Source organism: Miniopterus natalensis, chromosome 6 (assembly GCF_054644295.1).
Source record: "Miniopterus natalensis isolate mMinNat1 chromosome 6, mMinNat1.hap1, whole genome shotgun sequence".
In the NCBI taxonomy this organism is placed as follows: Eukaryota; Metazoa; Chordata; class Mammalia; order Chiroptera; family Miniopteridae; genus Miniopterus; species Miniopterus natalensis.
Window position 1 is genome coordinate 52,547,832 of NC_142086.1, and position 17,677 is coordinate 52,565,508.

Consider the following 17,677-nt stretch of genomic DNA (forward strand, 5'->3'; position numbering starts at 1 on the left):
TTTTAATTTTTTTTTTTTAATTGGAGAGATATCTGCTTATTGTACTATGTTAATTATAGCTCTGTGGGTTCAGGAGACACAGTCCAAATGAGGCAAGCCCAAGAAGGGGAGATGTGTTATAAAATACTCTAAGGAATTCCACAGAAATCTAAGAACGGGATTTATGATTGGGCTTTCTGAAACCTGGAAAACCACAAGGAATGAAACTACGTCTCAGGGGCTCTCTCAGGATTCCTGAGTGTCTCTCTACACATCTCATCTGTTTCCTCTTGACCGGTGTGCTCTTTCTACTTACTGACAATGTTTGTTCCTCTTTAATTCCACCTTGCCTGTGACCTATAATTGTTTCCTTTATCTTGACTATACATGAGTATTCAGAACAGCTCTCATAGCTAACTGGCCTCTGTAGCTCTGTAGCTCCAAGTTCAAATTCTCAAGATAGGGAGTTCTTTTAGTCCAAGTCATTCTTTAGAGGTAGCTTTTTTGAGGTCACAGTCCAGCGAATGGGTTAATCCCTCTTTGTTTCATCAGCCATGGCCAGGGCTGAACTTACACAGTAGAACATAGGAATTGGCAGTGAAATGCACTTCATTTTCTTTGAGAATTGCTTTCACTATTCTAATTCTTTGTCTCTCAATAAAAGTTTTAGAATAATATTGTCTATACCTACAAAAATATCTTGCTGGGAATTTGAAAGCAATTATGTTGAACCTGGATGTCAAATGTATGGAGTATTGACATCTTTACTATACTGAGTCTTCCAATCTATTAACACGGTATGTCTCACCATTTATTAGATCTTTCATTTCTTTCAGGATCATTTTGTAGCTTTCAGCATGGAAGTCCTATACATATTTTATTTGATTTATGCCTAAATACTCCTTGTTTCTTTGAGTAATTACAAATGTTATTGTATTTTTAATTTGTATTCACTTTTTTAATGGCACTATATAAAGAAATACAACTGATTTTTGTGTGTTGATCTTGTACCCTGAAACCTTGCTAAACTAACTTATTAGTTCTGGGAATTGATTTGTAAATTCCTTAAATTTTTTCTACAAAGACTAGTATGCTATCTACAGTTGGGAACTGTTTCTATTTCTTCCTTTCTGAGCTGTATGTTGCCAATCTTAGAGGGAAAACATTAATCTTTTCCTAATAGCATATGTTAACTATAGGTTTTATGTAGATGTTCCTCATCAAATTGAAAAAGTTATCTTCTATTATTTTTCTGAGAGCTTTTATCATGAATGGGTATGTTGAATTTTGGCAAATGCTTTCTTTATATGGATTGACTTAATCATGTGATTTCTCTTTTTTAGCCTGCTAATATGGTGGACTACACTGATTAATTCCCCAATACCGAAGCAGCCTTTCATCCCTGGAATAAACCCCAGTTGGTCACGGCATATAATTTTTTTATATATGCTGAATTCTATCTGTTAACATTTTGTTAAGAATTTTTACATTTTTATTCATTAGGGATACTTATTTATAGTTTTATGTTTGTTCTGTCTTTGTTTAGATTTAGTATCAGGTCAAAACTAGCTTCATAGAATGAGCTGGGAAATGTTCCCTCCTCTTCTATTTTCTGGAAAAGATTATGTAAATTGGTGTTCATTTTTTTTCTACAGAATTCTCCAGTGAAACTGTCTAGGCCTGGATAATTCTTTTTGGGGCGATTTTAAGTGAAAACTCAATTTCCTAATCATTATAGGGTCTATTCAAATATCTGCTTCATATTGGGAAGCTTGTGGTAGTTTTTGTGTTTTGAGAAATTGGTCCATTACATCTAAGTTGTCAAGTTTATGTACGTAGAGTTGTTAGCTATAATCACTTATTGTCTCTTTGTCGTTTGCAGTCTGTAGTGATACCCGTTTCATTCCTAATATTGGCAGTTTGTATCTTCTCTCCTCTTTTTTAGGAAACTTGCTAAAAGCTTGTCAATTTTGTTAAACTTTTAGAGAACCAGCTTTTGCTTCATTAATTTTTCTATATTGTTTTTGTTTTTTTCTCATTGATTTCTACTCCTCTTTTTCTTATTTCCTTTCTTCTTCTCATTTTGGGTTTGACTGGTCTTCTTTGTCTGGTTTTTTGTAGCAAGATCTTAGATTGTTGTTTGAAGACTTTTCCTCACTATAAATGTGTCACTCAAGACTGCTTTGACAGTACCCACACATTGCAATATTTTGTATTTTCGTTTGATTTTGCTTCAATGTACTTTTTTTTCTTTTAATATGTCTTTATTGATTTCAGAGAGAGGAAGGGAGAGGGAGAGGGATAGAAACATCAGTGATGAGAGAGTCATTGATTGGCTGCCTCCTGCATGCCTCCCACAGGGGATTGAGACCGAAACCCTGGCATGTACCCTGACCGAGGATCGAACAGCGATCTCCTGGATCACAGGTCCATGCTCAACGCCCGGCCAGGCAGTTCAATATACTTTTTATTTCCTTAAAACTCCTTCTTCGATGCCTGGGTTATTTAGAAGTATGCTGCTTTGTTTCTAAGCGTTTGGAGATTTGCCCTTTATCTTTCTGTTACTAATTTCTCGTTTGCTTCCTGTATAGTCAGAGGACATACTCTGTGATTTCAGTTCTTTTTCATTTGGTGAGATTTATTTTGTGGCTCAGAATATGTTAGATCTTGGTTTACGTTCTGTGGGTGCTTGAAAAGTACATGTATTCTGCTGTTACAGGGTGAAGTGGCCTGTAAATGTTAATTTGGTCCTGCTGGGTTCTTCTAAATCCTTCCTGAATTTCTGCCTATTTGTCATATTAATTATTGACAGAATGGTGCTGAAGTCTCCAACTACAATTATGAATTTGTCTATTTCTCTGTTCAGTTCTATCAGTCTTTATTTTACAATCTTGCAGCTCTGTTGTTTGGTGCATACACTTTTAGAATTGCTCTGTCTTTATGGTGGGTTGATCCTTTATTATTATATAATACCTTCTCTTAGCCTGGTAATTTTCTTTGCTCAGAAGTCTGCATTTTGGTTAATTCACATAGCACAGCATTTTAGAAGCCACAGCAATTCCTAAACTTTGTAGTTGTTTTTATTAAACAGACCATTGAAAACAGAGGCTCCCTCCCGTTCAAATCGATTAGTCCTCCTAGACCCCCCTACCTTCCCTATAACAGGGCACTTTGGGACAACCTAGGGACCCCATAGAGTGGAAACAACTTACTGTTTGTGAATCAGGCCTCATGTTTATTCATAAGAGTCTATAATAGTTGTTTGTATAACAGCTGTAGTGGCTTAAATGTGTTGATAACAATATTAAGATTGAGGTCTTATTTGTTTTCTTTAATAAAACATGCATTGGCAGCCCCCTAAGTAATCAAGATTAAGTTTAAATTATTGAAAATTATTTCCAGAACCTACTGCTTTTCCAAAAATGTCAATATTCTATTTGATACCTTTCAGTAACTCAAGAAAAAAATGCCTACGGTGGTCATGAAGAAAACATAAGACAGTGGTGTGCTGTAAATGGTAAACACATTCTAAAATAATAATGATGATGACGATGCCCTATTTCATTTCCTTGGCGTATATCTACTTACCATGACTGAATTCAATATACAAATGTGAGGTCATACGGGACATGTGGTTGGAAGAGATGCACACAGTTGGCTCTCACATGTAGGCGAGCTCACCATATAGCACTGCATAATGGGAATGAAGATGGGCCCATACAAGGCAAGATATTGGCAAAATGGTAAGACATACCTTATCTAAAAACATTCAAATGGCCTATGGATCTCCAATTTGTGACTCCAGAAAAATATACGATCTAAATTTTTTAGTCTGAAATTCAAAATTCTTGTCTTTCTGGCTCCTCTGTAGCTTTCTAACTGTTTCTAGGTCTTTCACTCTTGATCACTATAGTCCAGCCACCACTTGTGGTTCCCTGCATGGAATGCTCTTTCTCATTTTTGGAAATTTATCTTCCTCCTTTAAGTCTGTCTACACCTTTTGTCTAACTCAACAATACAGACACAGTGAGCTCTGTGTTCCCATAGAATCATCTACAGGATCGTTGATCAGCATGTATCATATTCTGTTGTGAGTTCATTTACATGCTTCCTTTCCCACAAGACTGAGAGCTCCTTGAAGACAGAAAGTTTGTCTTATTTGCCTCTGTATTTTCATCAGGGTGGAATCTGGCTTATGAAAGGAGCTTGGTAAATACTTAAATGAATGTATGAATGAATGTGAATAAATAATAACAAAAGCCAATTCTTAGGTGGTACATACAATGTAGCAAAAATTCTTTTAAGTATTTTACATATATAGGTAATTTAATTCTTAAATTAATAACCCTCTTTACAGTCTCATTTTATAAATGACAAAACTGAGGCCCAGAGAATATCAGATATTTACATAACCAAGGTCACATAGCTAGTAAATGATGGCACTGGGCATTTAGCTGCATCAGACTTTTTTCACCTCTTGGATCTTTCTAACTCCCTCCCTAATTGGTAGAAGTCTTGAGAAAACAAACACTTCCAAGTACATCTGTGCCTGCAGTAACTAAATGCCCTCACTGTCCTATAATTCAGGTCACTCAGGGACCATTAGCTATCTGGATGAAACTGCTGCCACGGGGAATTTATAGAGAAAAGCAATGTGTTTAATTAAGTGGTTGTCGAAAACACCCACCCAGTATAAATGGATTCTGGCAACGAAGGTGCTTTCCTTGCTGCCAGAGTCCTGCCACAGGTCATTAACATCTTGATAGATTGGAGGCACTTTTCAGCCTGAGTGCTTTCACCCAAGGACGGAGGAAGTCTCTTTGGGCTTTGAGCTGCTTGGAGGGCCAGGGAAATAGAGGCAGCTTGGAGGGCCAGGAACTCGATGGATGGATCCTGCTCATGTCAGTGAAGGGCTTCAAACAGTAGATGACTCTATTAGAATTAAATTCAAGTCAAGTCTATGATAGGTTCTGAGACCTACCATGTGCCAGACATTGTACTAAGCACTCGGAGGTGGACACAGATGGGCCTGAACAAAGCTAAATCAGAATCAGGCCCTGTCTCAAGAAATGCTTTCCTCACAATGTGCACATGAACTATCCTATGAAGTACAACGTAAGTGCAAAGAAGGAAGAGAAAATTATTTCGGTTGAATTATCATTTATGGACATAACATTCCTGAAGGACAGAGATCTAGATGAACAGAAAGCAGGAAAAGGCTTATAAAATAGAGCAAACTGGGTGAGCGCAATGATAAGGTCAAGAAATTATGTCAGAAAATTTTGGGGAACAGCAGGCAATTTGATTGTCAGTCCATGACATGCAGGGTCTTGAGGATGAAGCAAAAGAGTATGCAGGCAATGAGAGCCCACTGAAGTCCTCAGAACATAGCATGAGAGTGATCTGGGTGAGTGCTCGTGTCAGTCAAGAGTTTCAAACAGTAGATGCCTCAACTGGGGATTCTGTGAGAATGCAGCTTCAGGCTCAGTCTGTCTGGGTGGGTCCTGAGGGTCAGCATTTTAGCAAGTTCCTAGGTGCTGCTAGTGTTGCTAATCCCAAGTCCACACTTTGAATCACAAGTATCTACAATATGTAAATAAAAGTACACAGAAGCCATGGAATTGGGTAGGAGAAACAGTTTAGAATGTTAACTTAATTTTCATAGTATGTTTATTAGTCATGTTTAAAAGGATGATAAATCCCTGATTTCCAGGGTTTTTTTATTTTTTAATTATAAGTAGCCATATTTTTCATCACAAAAATAGTTCAGCTTTCCTTATGGCAAAATTAGACTGTGACAAGATAAAATGTGATTGACCTTACCCATTAGTGACACCCACCATCCCCTACAACTATCTGACTTTTTAGTTAATTCTAGAAAAAGACTGAAGAATGTCAAATAAACAGCAAAAGGCAGAGCATGAACTGGAAAGGAAAAGTGTCTGAATCTGTTCTATGAATCTCTGACCCTTCTCCTTGAAAACAATAGACAATCAACAAAGATACCAGACACAGGCACTAAGATCATTTAACCAATTCAAACTGCAGTGATCATTCTGTTGAGGGATGAAACAATCACAAAAGGCAGCAAGAACAGTGCTATGAGAAGACAACGAGGCTGGGTGGGGGGTAACAGAAGTCAAGCCCTCCTATGACCCTTAATAAGTGGTTGCCCTTAGACAGGTCATTTCATTTCTGAGTTTCTTCATCCATAAAATGAAGCCAATAGTTCCTGCTTGCCTTTTCCTGTGGGTCTGTCTGAGAACCACGTGTGAGAGGAGGTATAAAAGCAATCACATGCAGTGCTGCTTTGGGGATCAGTGTACTCCAAAGAGGCACCTGGTACCTGAAACACAGTTCCCAGCCACCTGTTCTGCAATGTCCCAGTATGCCTTTCTTTTTATTTAAACATCTAGGAGGGAGATTTCTTCTGGGGAATCTTCCTAAATTAAGCAGAGGTGCTCTGAATACTGCCTCTTACCCCACCGAAGCCAAGAAGCAGAATTCTGAGTTTATACAACATGCTTCTGTCAGAGGAACCACAAGCTACAATTTAATATGAGGCACATGTAGAACTGTGCACAATCACTAAAGGACTATTTTAGCAAAAGTCAGGCCAGCATAATGCGTTGGACCCACCTTTGTTACTTAGGAGCTGTGTTAATCTGAGCCTTGATTTCTTCATGTGTAACTGTAGGTAATGTTTCCTACCTCAGATGATTGCTGTGAAGATGGACTTAAATGAACACTTTTTAAACCATAAAGTACAATAGAAATATGACTTCTTTTTTTTCAAAAAATAAATGGGGAATGCCTTGTATTTTTATTTCTCTTTCTAATCATGCAGTTTTACTCTACCCCCTTATAAAGGTCCCTTACTTTGTGCTTCAAGTTTATTTGTTTTTAATATATCTTTATGATTTCAGAGAGGGGAAAGGAGAGGGGGAGAGAGATAGAAACATTGATGGTAAGAGAGTCATTGATTGGCTGCCTCCTGCACACCCCCAACTGGGAATTGAGCCCACAACTCGGGCATGTGCCCTGACTGGGAATCGAACCTGGGTCTCCTGGATCATAGGTCAATGCTCAACCATTGAGCCATGCCAGCCAGGCATGTGCTTTAAGTTTAAAAGAATATTATAAACCCTTAAATGTGAGTAGCCATTAGCAATTAGGAAAGTAATTGTCCAATAATAGGTGAATGATTGAGTCACTTCACAAAAACTACATGATAACCAGGAACAATGCGAGGAAAAACCTGAAAGAGGTGGCATTAAGAGATCATCACAATTATATGTATTATACTAATATAATGGCAAATGCATGGAAAGCACTTATCACAATAGTTGGTACAATTTAAGTGCTCAATAAATGTTATCTATTATGCTATAACAATCTTTGGCAAAAATGCATAAAGAAAATCTGCAATAATACATGTCAAAAATTGGATGTGCTTCTTTCAAGATCAGTGAATTTCTAGTGAACTAAAGAACACATTTTAACAAATTCACTAATAAAAAATAGACAAAACCCACTCAAATTCACCCAGCTGCACTGCTAGTAAGTAGCAGAGTGAGGTTTCAAATTCACATCTCCTGATTCCAAATTCAAGATTCTTTCTCTGACACCAGGCTGCCTCATTGACTTCACTTTTATTTTACTGTTTATATGTTTGATACAGATAGTTGATTGAATTTCATGTATTTATTATGCCAAAGTCCTTGGATGGAAACCTAGATGGGATAGCAGAAAGTAGACAATGAAACATGTTGTAGGTATTTTCTTTTCTTTTTTAAAAAAACAAATATTTTTATTGATTTCGGAGAGAGGAAGGGAGAGAGAGAGAGAGATAAAAACATTAATGATGAGACAGTCATTGATCTGCTGCCCCTTTAACACACCCTGCTGGGGATCCAGCCCGCAACCCGAGCAAGTGCCCTGACCGGGAATCGAACCGCTATCTCCTGAATCATAGGTCGATGCTCAACCGCTGAGCCATACTGGCTGGACTGTTGTATTTTCCACAAAAATGAAGAGCTAGAGTTACATGATCCCAGACACTAGAGACAAGTTTTGCCTATGAATAAGAGGAATAAGCACAACTACCCCCATCACCACTTCACATTAACATTTATGGAAGGAAGATCCTATCTCCCCAACCCATCAGTTCCCCAGGACAAAGGCCAAGAGTTACCCTGGACTCCTTCCTCCTAGATGATTAAACACAAAGCTCCGCCAGGGCCAGCTATGTCAGTTCTCAGCTCACTGCCACTCAGTTCTAAATGTACCCTTTAGTATATGCTCTGTGATAAACAACAGAATTCTTCTAAGGATGTCTCCTTTAAGGTGTGCACCGTTTTATGCTTTTGCAGCAGTGCATTAGATAGGTGGAGCAGCAAGAAGAGGCTTTTGTCATTTTCAGCTTGGGCTGAGGGTCAGCGATGTAGGTGTGAAAACAGTCGATGGCTTCTGCCCCAGCCAAGGGCCTAGACTGTAGCCCCTCTATAACCTCGCTGCCTCTGCCTGGCTTTACCTCTCCTCAGCCACTTGCCCAATCTTCATCCATTCATCAGTGAAAAAGCTGATGTATTTTTGCTGAATTGGATAAGTTTTTGAGTGCTGGAGGAATATTTCCTCAATATTTTGTGCTATTATAATGTTACAGCCACAGACACGACACACTTGTAAGTTTAACCTGCATTGTTAACATATTCTCCCTTACTCTCTTAAGTTTAGACAATCAAAACAATAAATCAAGCTCTGATCTCTGGTATTTGCTGATTGCCTTTGTGTAATTGCTGCCCCAGGGTTAATGCCAAGCTGCCAACGTCACATCACTGAATTTGCAGTTGGGAAGAGATGTGCAGTAGCCCACCACCACATAGTATTCCCACCACACAAATGCTATAGGCATAAATAACCCCAGGAGCGTACGTAACAGCAAAATGAGGTAAAATAATCAGAAAGTGAGGAGTTTTGAGTATATTACCTTTGTTTTAAATTTAATTTATTTTGGTAGAAACTTTATATGATTTAAATTTAATAACTAACAACTGAGCCTCAAAATTCCTGAAATTGTACCATTCACCTCTTTCTAAAGATATTTTTTTTATTAATTTTTTTTTTTTTTAGACAGAGGGAAAAGGAGAAGGAGAGAGAGAAACATTGATGTGAGAGGGTCATTGATCAGCTGCCTCCTGCACGCCCCTACTGGGGATCGAGTCTGCAACCCAGGTATGTGCCCTGACTGGGAAGAAAACTGGCAACCTTTCAGTGCATGGGATGGCACCCAACCAACTGATCCACACCAACCAGGGCCCATTCACTTCTTATGAGCCCATGTGAACCAGCTTCGGCATGCCACTGGATCAGACTCTCTTCACTCAAGGTACAGGAATTACTGAGCTGTTCTGCTGAACCTCTGGTGACCTTGTTACCAAGTCAGAAAACTCACTGAGGCGATTAAGCATCTGACATGGAATTCTGACTTCATTCCCTGTTTAATGTTATGGATTCGGTAGCAGAAAAGAGGTGCCTCTTTCATTTCCTTTATGAATATTTTACATATATTGTAAAGACGATGGTATTCCTCATATTTTCATAGTGGGTGAAGAAAAGGTCACTCAGAGTTTCAGAGCAGGACAGAGAGGTAGCCACATTCATGGTCTCACTCACAATGAAAGCTCGTATAGATAATATAAGATTTTGGAGCAAATGGAACAGTTATTAAAGTGATAGGGACTTAGGTTTTAACCTTGTTTTTTTATCCTAATTGCATGATTTTCCTTGTTTTGTTGCTCACAGTACTGTACTCAAGATACAATTCAAACTGTATATGTTGACCTCATTCATCCTCTTGTTAATCTTCCTTCCCATTCATCCCAGGGCGGGATGGTTAGTAGCCTCATGTGGTTGAAGTGAGAGTGCTTGTAAGAGCCAGAAACGGACCAGAGAGTTCAGATAGGAGGCTAATGCATTAGTCCTTGAGGTCAATGACTAGCGCCTGATCTAAGGTAGTCATAGTGATGGTTGAGTGAAGTGACTAGCCTGGGAAGCAGCCATTGGAGTCAAACCTGGTCATACCATCATCCATGGGGTGCTATGAAACTTTATTTTCTAACCGGATGTGTCAATTTTTTACACGATGACTAGAGGAAATTCTTCCACAGGTCAGTTCCTATTCTGCTATAGCAGAGTCCAGGAAAAGGCTCGATTTCCACTTCCCCTCCCTGAACCATAACTACTCACTCTGTTAAGAGCCAGAAGCCTTGGATTTTCTCTCCAGAAGTCTTGTCTATTTGACTTTTCAAGTCTTCCATGGCGGTCTCAATGGCCCCCGGCTGAGTGAGAAAAAGAAAATACCTAGTTTAGAGAAGACTGAGTCCTCTTTGTGCTTGTGATTAGTATTATATTTCTACAGCTTCTCCAAAAAGCTGAGCAGGAAAGATAGTCCTCACATTTGCCTATTTGTTCTAGGCACTAACTGCTGGAGAGCCTGGCCTTGAACTCTGGTATTTACCACACTGCCCTCCTTGGGTGGGACAACATGATTCAATTCCTGTCTTTCATAATCTTACTCATATTCTCAAAAAAATGAAGACAGATTTTCAGAGGACCAGTTTTTCTGAACGAACATGTTTATCAGGAAGTTCAAAGCATTTAGTAATCAATATATTTTTAAAATCAAACCTTTCTCTCTTCAAAGAGCCCATGGCAAAAAAAAAAAAACAAAACAAAAAAACAACACAAAAGAGAAAACTTCTTCCAAAATTCTGACCATAATTTTAGCTGTCTCTAGGAAATAAGCTTTTTTTGTCTCCTTACCTCACTTCCTTCACCCTCTCCAAGCAGGTGCCCCTACTTATGGGCCAACCTCAAGCTTGGAAATTGATTAATCCTTGTGCCAATCAGGAATTTGCAGACCTTCCAGCTCAGTGATTTTTTTTTAAATTAAATATATTTATTGATTTCAGAGAGAGGAAGTGAGAGGGAGAGAGAGATAGAAACATCAATGATGAGAGTCATTGATTGGCTGCCTCCTGCATGCCCCCCACTGGGGATTGAGCCCACAACCTGGACATGTGCCCTGACTGGGAATCATAGGTGCTGGATCATAGGTCGATGTTCAACAGCTGAGCCACGCCAGCCGGGCTCAGTGATACTTTTAAACTGCAATGCACATCAGAATTACGTGAAGTTGTGTTTTAAAACACAGATGCTTGGCCACTGTCCCTAGAGCTTCTAATTCAGTAGGTCTGAAGAGGGTTTGAGAACTGGCATTTCTGTCAAGTTCCCAGATGATACTGTTGGTGTGGGATTCTACTATGAGAGCCATTGATCTCTAGACAGTTATTGTCAACCTTGTCTGCACATCAGAAAAAACAGGAAAGCTTTTCAAAAATCCTAATGCACCTGCTGTTCAGCAGGCCACCAATTATGTCAGACACTCAGTGGATGGGACTCACATATCAGTACATCAGTATTTTTTAAAGCATCTCAAATGACTCCCAAGTATAGCCAAGGTTGAGCACAACCACATCCTAGGGCTTATTTAGTCTAAGCCATTTCATTTTATAGGAGTAGAAAAAGGGACAAGTGCAGGGAAGTAACTTGTCAAGTTCACTCAGCTAGGAAATTGCAGATACAAGAAACCCAGGCCTTCCATTTCTGGGCCTACAATGCAGTGCTGGCCTCATTCCCAAGTCTGGGCTACTGACAAGCAGCTTGCAAATTTTCATATATTCTCTATATAATAGGGCTTTAATACTAACCACCTTATTTTCTCTATATATTAACATTCCTAATACTCCCAGTCTGAGACCCTTTTCTCACAAAAGAAAACAGGAACACTGGCCTGGTTAGGACCCATTCAAATACTTTTTTCTCTAGAGGTGGGGTGGTGGGAGGATTTTGGTTTGCTTGTCTTCTCAGTCTATGATAAAAGGTTTTCAAACATTTTGACCACAGAGTCCACTGATGAAGAAAAAAAATTATATAAGATTTCATACATGAAAAACAGGAACAGAATGGAGCTGCTTCAAACAAGTGGGGGTAAAGGTATAGAGCTTTATGTACTTGGCTCTCCCCTTCCTCCAATTTACTGCACACAGCTCAAGTTAGCGGGGAAAGGGGCAGGTCAACTCCTAAACAGAGTAGAGTGACCTGGCTTCGTATTCCAGATCTGTCATAAATAAATTCAGTGACTTAGAGACAAGTATCTGACTTTCCTTGGCCTCTGTTTCCTCATCTAAGTAGTAGACCAAACAAAGCTTCCTGAGCCAACGTGATGATCAAAACCTCCTTGTTATCTTTAAGAATATATGATCACAGCCCCAAATCTCTCAGAATCAGAGAGATTCTGATTCTGTCACTTTAAGAAGTTTCCTGTTGAATTGGACGGTCAGGCAGTAAATTGAATGATTTCTGACTCTTTCGCCATTCCCTGCCGCTAGTTAAAGCATAGTCAGGAAGCTGATCTGGCACCCCGTGCCTACTGTAACCTGTGCGTCACGAAATCAGTTAAGTTCTGGGACAGTAATCAAATATTCTTTGAGCTCCCACTGACAGAGGAGGTTGTGCCAACATCACTGGTTCCCAGTGACCCTACTGGAAAGACTGGAACACCATGGAGGGAAATTTCCTATGATCTCATGAAAATTTTCCCGTCACACAACCTCAGCTCCCTGTGATGCACCCTGACTCTAGCAGGCCCACTGCTCAAACGCTCTAAAGCACAATACTTTCTATGATGACTCGTCATGGCTATTTTTCCTGTCTCCCTATATTCACACAATTTCTACTGCAGCTAATATAATTTGGTGGTGTAACTAATATTTTTTAGGAGAAAAACACACAAGTGGAATTAGAGAATGAAATAACCCTAAAATAAGTATTTTGTTGAATGCTTTTATGCCAGGCACTTTGCCAAAAATATTTGAAAATGAATAGAATAATGTGAAATTTTTCAAAACCTTAACTTGTCTTCTTATGGAAAGCAACTGGCAAAATCTATCAAAATAATTTATTCTCTGATTTACACATTCCACCTCTGTGAAGTTATACTATAGATAGCCTTGCATATATGAAAAATGACATGTATAAAGTGTTCTTTGCTGTCTTGTTTGTGGGTAACAAAAATTTGGAAGCAACACAAATATCTATCAATAAGAGACTAGTTACACATATCATGGGACAAATCTACGCAATGAAATATGTTGAATACATTTAAAAATGAGGAAACTTGTATTAACATGGAAAGATTTCAAAATATATTATTAAGTGAGAGAAAAACATGTTCAGAAGAGAGGGTAAATATGCTACCTTTCATGTAAAAAGAAGAAGGCATATAAGAATAAATATTTATGGTTGCTTGTATATGCCTAAAGTAACTCTCAAAGGATATATGGAAATGTTAGCAGTGGTTCCCTAAGGATGGGGAAGGAACCGATGGGTGGGGGCAGTGGGTAGAGGTTATGACTCAGTGTACACTTTTTCAAAAGTTAAACTGTAAAAATAAAGCATGTTCGTTACCAAGCGGTGTGGAAGTCGCTGGGGTCCTGTCAGTGTCCCCCCTGCCTGTGCTGTTCCTCCGTCAGTAGAAACACTGGCCATGCCCTTGTGGAGCAGTTATACACTTACTCCAATAAAGTGTTTTACTCTCCTCCATTTGTTATTATTGTACTATAATAAATTAACTTCAGCCACTTAGTGTTGGAAATGAAATAGAAATGTATGAACGCTGACTCGTGAGGAGCACAAGGTATAAATCTCAGGCTTTCTGTTTGCTGGGAGACCAGTGTTGAGTCATTTTTTTCATTCTATAGATCGATTTATTCATTTGTTAGGTGGACAATATTAGTTATAACAGAGCTGTTGGGAGATGCCAAAAACATATGGTAATTTGGTAACACTGAATAAAAGACTTTATTATAATTCTTATTGATAATATAAATAGAAGGCAAACAGTTATGTCAGGATTTGCCGGTCAAGTGATTACTGCAATGGAAACAACTAGCTCTGAGGCTCCTTATAACTTAACAGAAAATAATGACAAAATAATTATGCACTCATCATCTGATGAAAGAAAACTTATCAAGGCAATACACATACAGTTCTAATTCTAAATTTTAAGAAACAAGTCATTGGAAGGTGGCCTTATCTTTAAGTGACTCTACAGCATTATGGACAGTATCCTCTCTTATAGTCTAGCACTGAATATCTTCAGTCAAAGCAAAGCTCCTGAGAGAATTTCAAAAACATACATCTTTGCTTCCTTGCTTTTCTTTGAATGAGACTAGCCCGGGGCCAGTTGTCACACAAACGACACTCATGTCTGCTGCTAATTTTCCCCATGTACTGGACTCCTCGGCTAGATAGTGAGGGAAGGGAGCAGAAAGGAATGCTCCTAGGGACTGATACAAGATCTGTCCTGTGGCTGTCTTCATGTCATCGTGCCCAGATAGGACAGCTATGTGGTAAACACATAAAGTAAATTGTATATGATTTGTAAAGTCAAAGAAAATGTGTCTTTCCCTGAAAATGAAGGAAATGCATCTTAATTTATTATTGTGAAGTGTCTGCCCTTAGAAAGAATCATCATCTTTATTATAATCTTCAAGGGATTTTAGTGTAAGGAGGGGAGTCGAGAAACCTTTTGCCCAGTGAGATATATAATTTCTAGACCAGAAAGAAGCTCACACAGAAAATAACAATATAACTAATATATTTAGCTGCTCCCAATGAAAAAGCAAGACACAGGGAACCCTACAGTAAGAGGAGAAGGAAAGGGAAAGAGTATGAAAGCCAAATTAGTGTCATGAAAGCAACGGCATCTTGCTACACAACGGGAAGTCCCAAACCTGCTTATTAAAGTCTCGTTGCTCACAATAGAACACAGGCTATAAAAAGGCCATGGGGAACCATTAATTAAATATTAAAAGATCAAATAGTTTTAGTCCCAGTAGTTTTATATGTAATTTACATTCTCAAGTATAAATTTAGAGATAATTCCCCATCTCTAATCGCTTTCAACTTTCTGATAAGGTATCTGCAAATACAGAGTCCTACAGGGAGTTTAAAAATATCTTTCCCCATGTGGATCAAGTATTGTTTCTTTCATAAGAAGTTGCCTTTGAACACATCACCACAATCAAGTGATTATCATAATATACTTCGAGTTATTAGCCTTGAGGGGTACTTTTGTTCAGAGAAAGCACGAGGCCTTTTTTAGATATGCCTAAGCAATAATAACAGATGAACTATAATAAGGGGAATAGGTTATCGAAGCTGATGAGAGGCCCCATGCACACATTAAAAATGAGATGGTCTCTTTTGTCACAGTGCACAGTCTCTAATTTTGATCCCAGCTGTTGTAGCCTATGAGCTAACAAGAATGTTGACAGATTGGAAAAGAAGATCTCTAAGTAGAAAGGAGGGTTCCAGATAGAGGTAGGTACTAGAAACCAACAAAATTGTCTCTACTAATTCAAATGCTGTAAGTTCAAACTCTCATTTTTTTTCCATCCAGATATACAAACCCCATCCTTGTAGCCCATACATCCATTTACTTTCCCAGCTCCAATGCATAGGAAAGAGAGCTCAGCTCCAGCCTGCAGCTACAGGTTTGAGATGTAAAAGTTCCTGCTCCCACACTGTAATGCCAGCATCCCCATGTAGACCCTTGAGGTTCATCACGTTCTCAGCAAGCCTTTCCAGTTCACCACCCATGTTTACAACACATAACAAATATCCACTTTGGGCTCACAGCTTTATCTTCTAGCTGCTCTGGTTCTCTCTCTATAGGACATTAATTCACTGAGGTCAGGTTTAACATAAACACAGAACTGAGGAGGCAAAGACCCCTGGAGACTGGAGGATCTGCGTCTCTTCAGTCCTATCTGGTGATCAAAAATACACTTTCTTCATTTCTCTGAAATTCAGATCCTTCACTTGTAAAATGGGGATAAAGATACCTCCTTCTCAGTTATTGGGACTACTACAAGAGGTAACAGATGAGAAAACACTTGGTAAAATATGTGGTATACAGAAAGACATTAGGATTTTTTAAGTCTATGTAGCACTTAAGAGCACCAATGATATTACCCGTGTAACGAAGTACTTCCGTGAGACATAGGTCTCGTGATAAGGATTGGGGTAGAGTGTTGATTTGGTTACACTTGGCTGCCTTGAAATCCGTCTTGGTGCTGGGTCCTTGCCTGGGTCTCCCTCTTCCATGGACAGTCGATCATTCTCTGAGGGTTGGTCATCGCCCTCTTGCTTCAGAGACACGGGCTGGAATCCTTCGAAACTCCCGATCGTTGACATTTCTTTAGCTTAAAACAAAGGAAGAAACAATCTTCTCAATAAAAAAACAAGTTACCTGGCTCCTGCAAAACAGGTACATGAGCATATGATGTTCCTAAAACTGATAAAACCCCCACACATTAAGTAAACAGAGGCATTGATGGATACAGTTCAATAACTCAGACTCCACAACCCTGGAGGGCTATTCTCTGGACAGAGAAAAGGAGGCTGCAAGTACTTTAGTTTTTCATCTTTAATCCCCCGGTACAGAAAGTAGAATAAGGGAAGAGCTGTGTGCAATAATTATCAGACAATTTTGTTCAAGATTTTTTAGCATTTTTGCCTAAAAACCCACCAGCCTGCAAGGTTATTTAAGAGTTAAAAGCAAGGATAATGCACCTTCTTTTGTGCTTCTTGGGTAGAAATAGGACATAAAAACACTTAAAACTGAGCATGCTTTTTAGCTAAAATATTGCAATTCTAAAAATGTATCCTAAGGACATAATTTAGACAAATACTCAAAGACATAAATATAGACTGTTGTTCATCACAATATCTATCGTGTCTAATAGCAGAAAAATAGACAACTTTAGGTAAAATAGCAAAACATTGTATATAATAGCAACATTATATACTCACACAACATTGAATCTCATACCAAAAAGAAAAAAAAATATAGTGTAGCTAAGTACTTACTATCAGTTGGGAATTGGCTAAATAAGGTATGTTTTACCATGCAGGGAAATACAATGTAGTCATTGAAAATGTGTGTATTTTTATCGTGGAAAGATGTCCAAAGTATATTGTTAATGAGAAAAGTAAATTAAAAAATATTATGAATAATGTTATTCAAAGTGGTAAAATAATTCAGAAAACAAGAGAGAGAGAGAGAGAGAGAGAGAGAGAGAGAGAGAGAGAGAGAGAGAGAGAGAGAAAGAAAGAGAGAAAGAGAGAAAGAGAGAAAGAGAGAAAGAGAGAAAGGAAGGAAGGAAGGAAGGAAGGAAGGAAGGAAGGAAGGAAGGAAGGAAGGAAGGAAGGAAGGAAGGAAGGAAGGAGGGGAGGGAAGGGAGGGAGGGAGGGAGGGAGGGAGGGAGGGAGGGAGGGAGGGAGGGAGGGAGGGAGGGAGGGAGGGAGGGAGGGGGGAGGGAGGAAGGAAGGAAGGAAGGGAGGGAGGAAACAAGGGAAGGAAGGAAAATAATAAAGACAGAATACTTGGGCTTATGTATATACATGTATGGTATGAGAGAGACTAGAAAACATCTAAAAAGATGTAAAATAAAACAGTATTTCTGAAAAAAAAAAAAAAAGCAATGATTATCTCTGGGTGACAGGATTTCAAGTCATTTTTACTTTCTGTTCTGATAAGTCTCTAGATGCTTAAAATGATTATACAGGA

General features: G+C 38.8%; 1 protein-coding gene across 1 annotated transcript in view; it reads right to left on the reverse strand.

The window, feature by feature from the left end:
- The window catches only part of TPRG1 (tumor protein p63 regulated 1), an 87,517-nt gene extending 71,215 nt beyond the window's left edge, over positions 1-16,302 (reverse strand). Inside the window, exons 1-2 of the mRNA XM_016200177.2 lie at positions 16,081-16,302; positions 10,228-10,319 (exon numbers count right to left, since the gene is read on the reverse strand). Of these exons, the coding sequence (XP_016055663.2) occupies positions 10,228-10,319; positions 16,081-16,302 (314 nt within the window). The remainder of the gene's footprint in view (positions 1-10,227; positions 10,320-16,080) is intronic.
- Between the last annotated feature and the right edge of the window lie 1,375 nt (positions 16,303-17,677).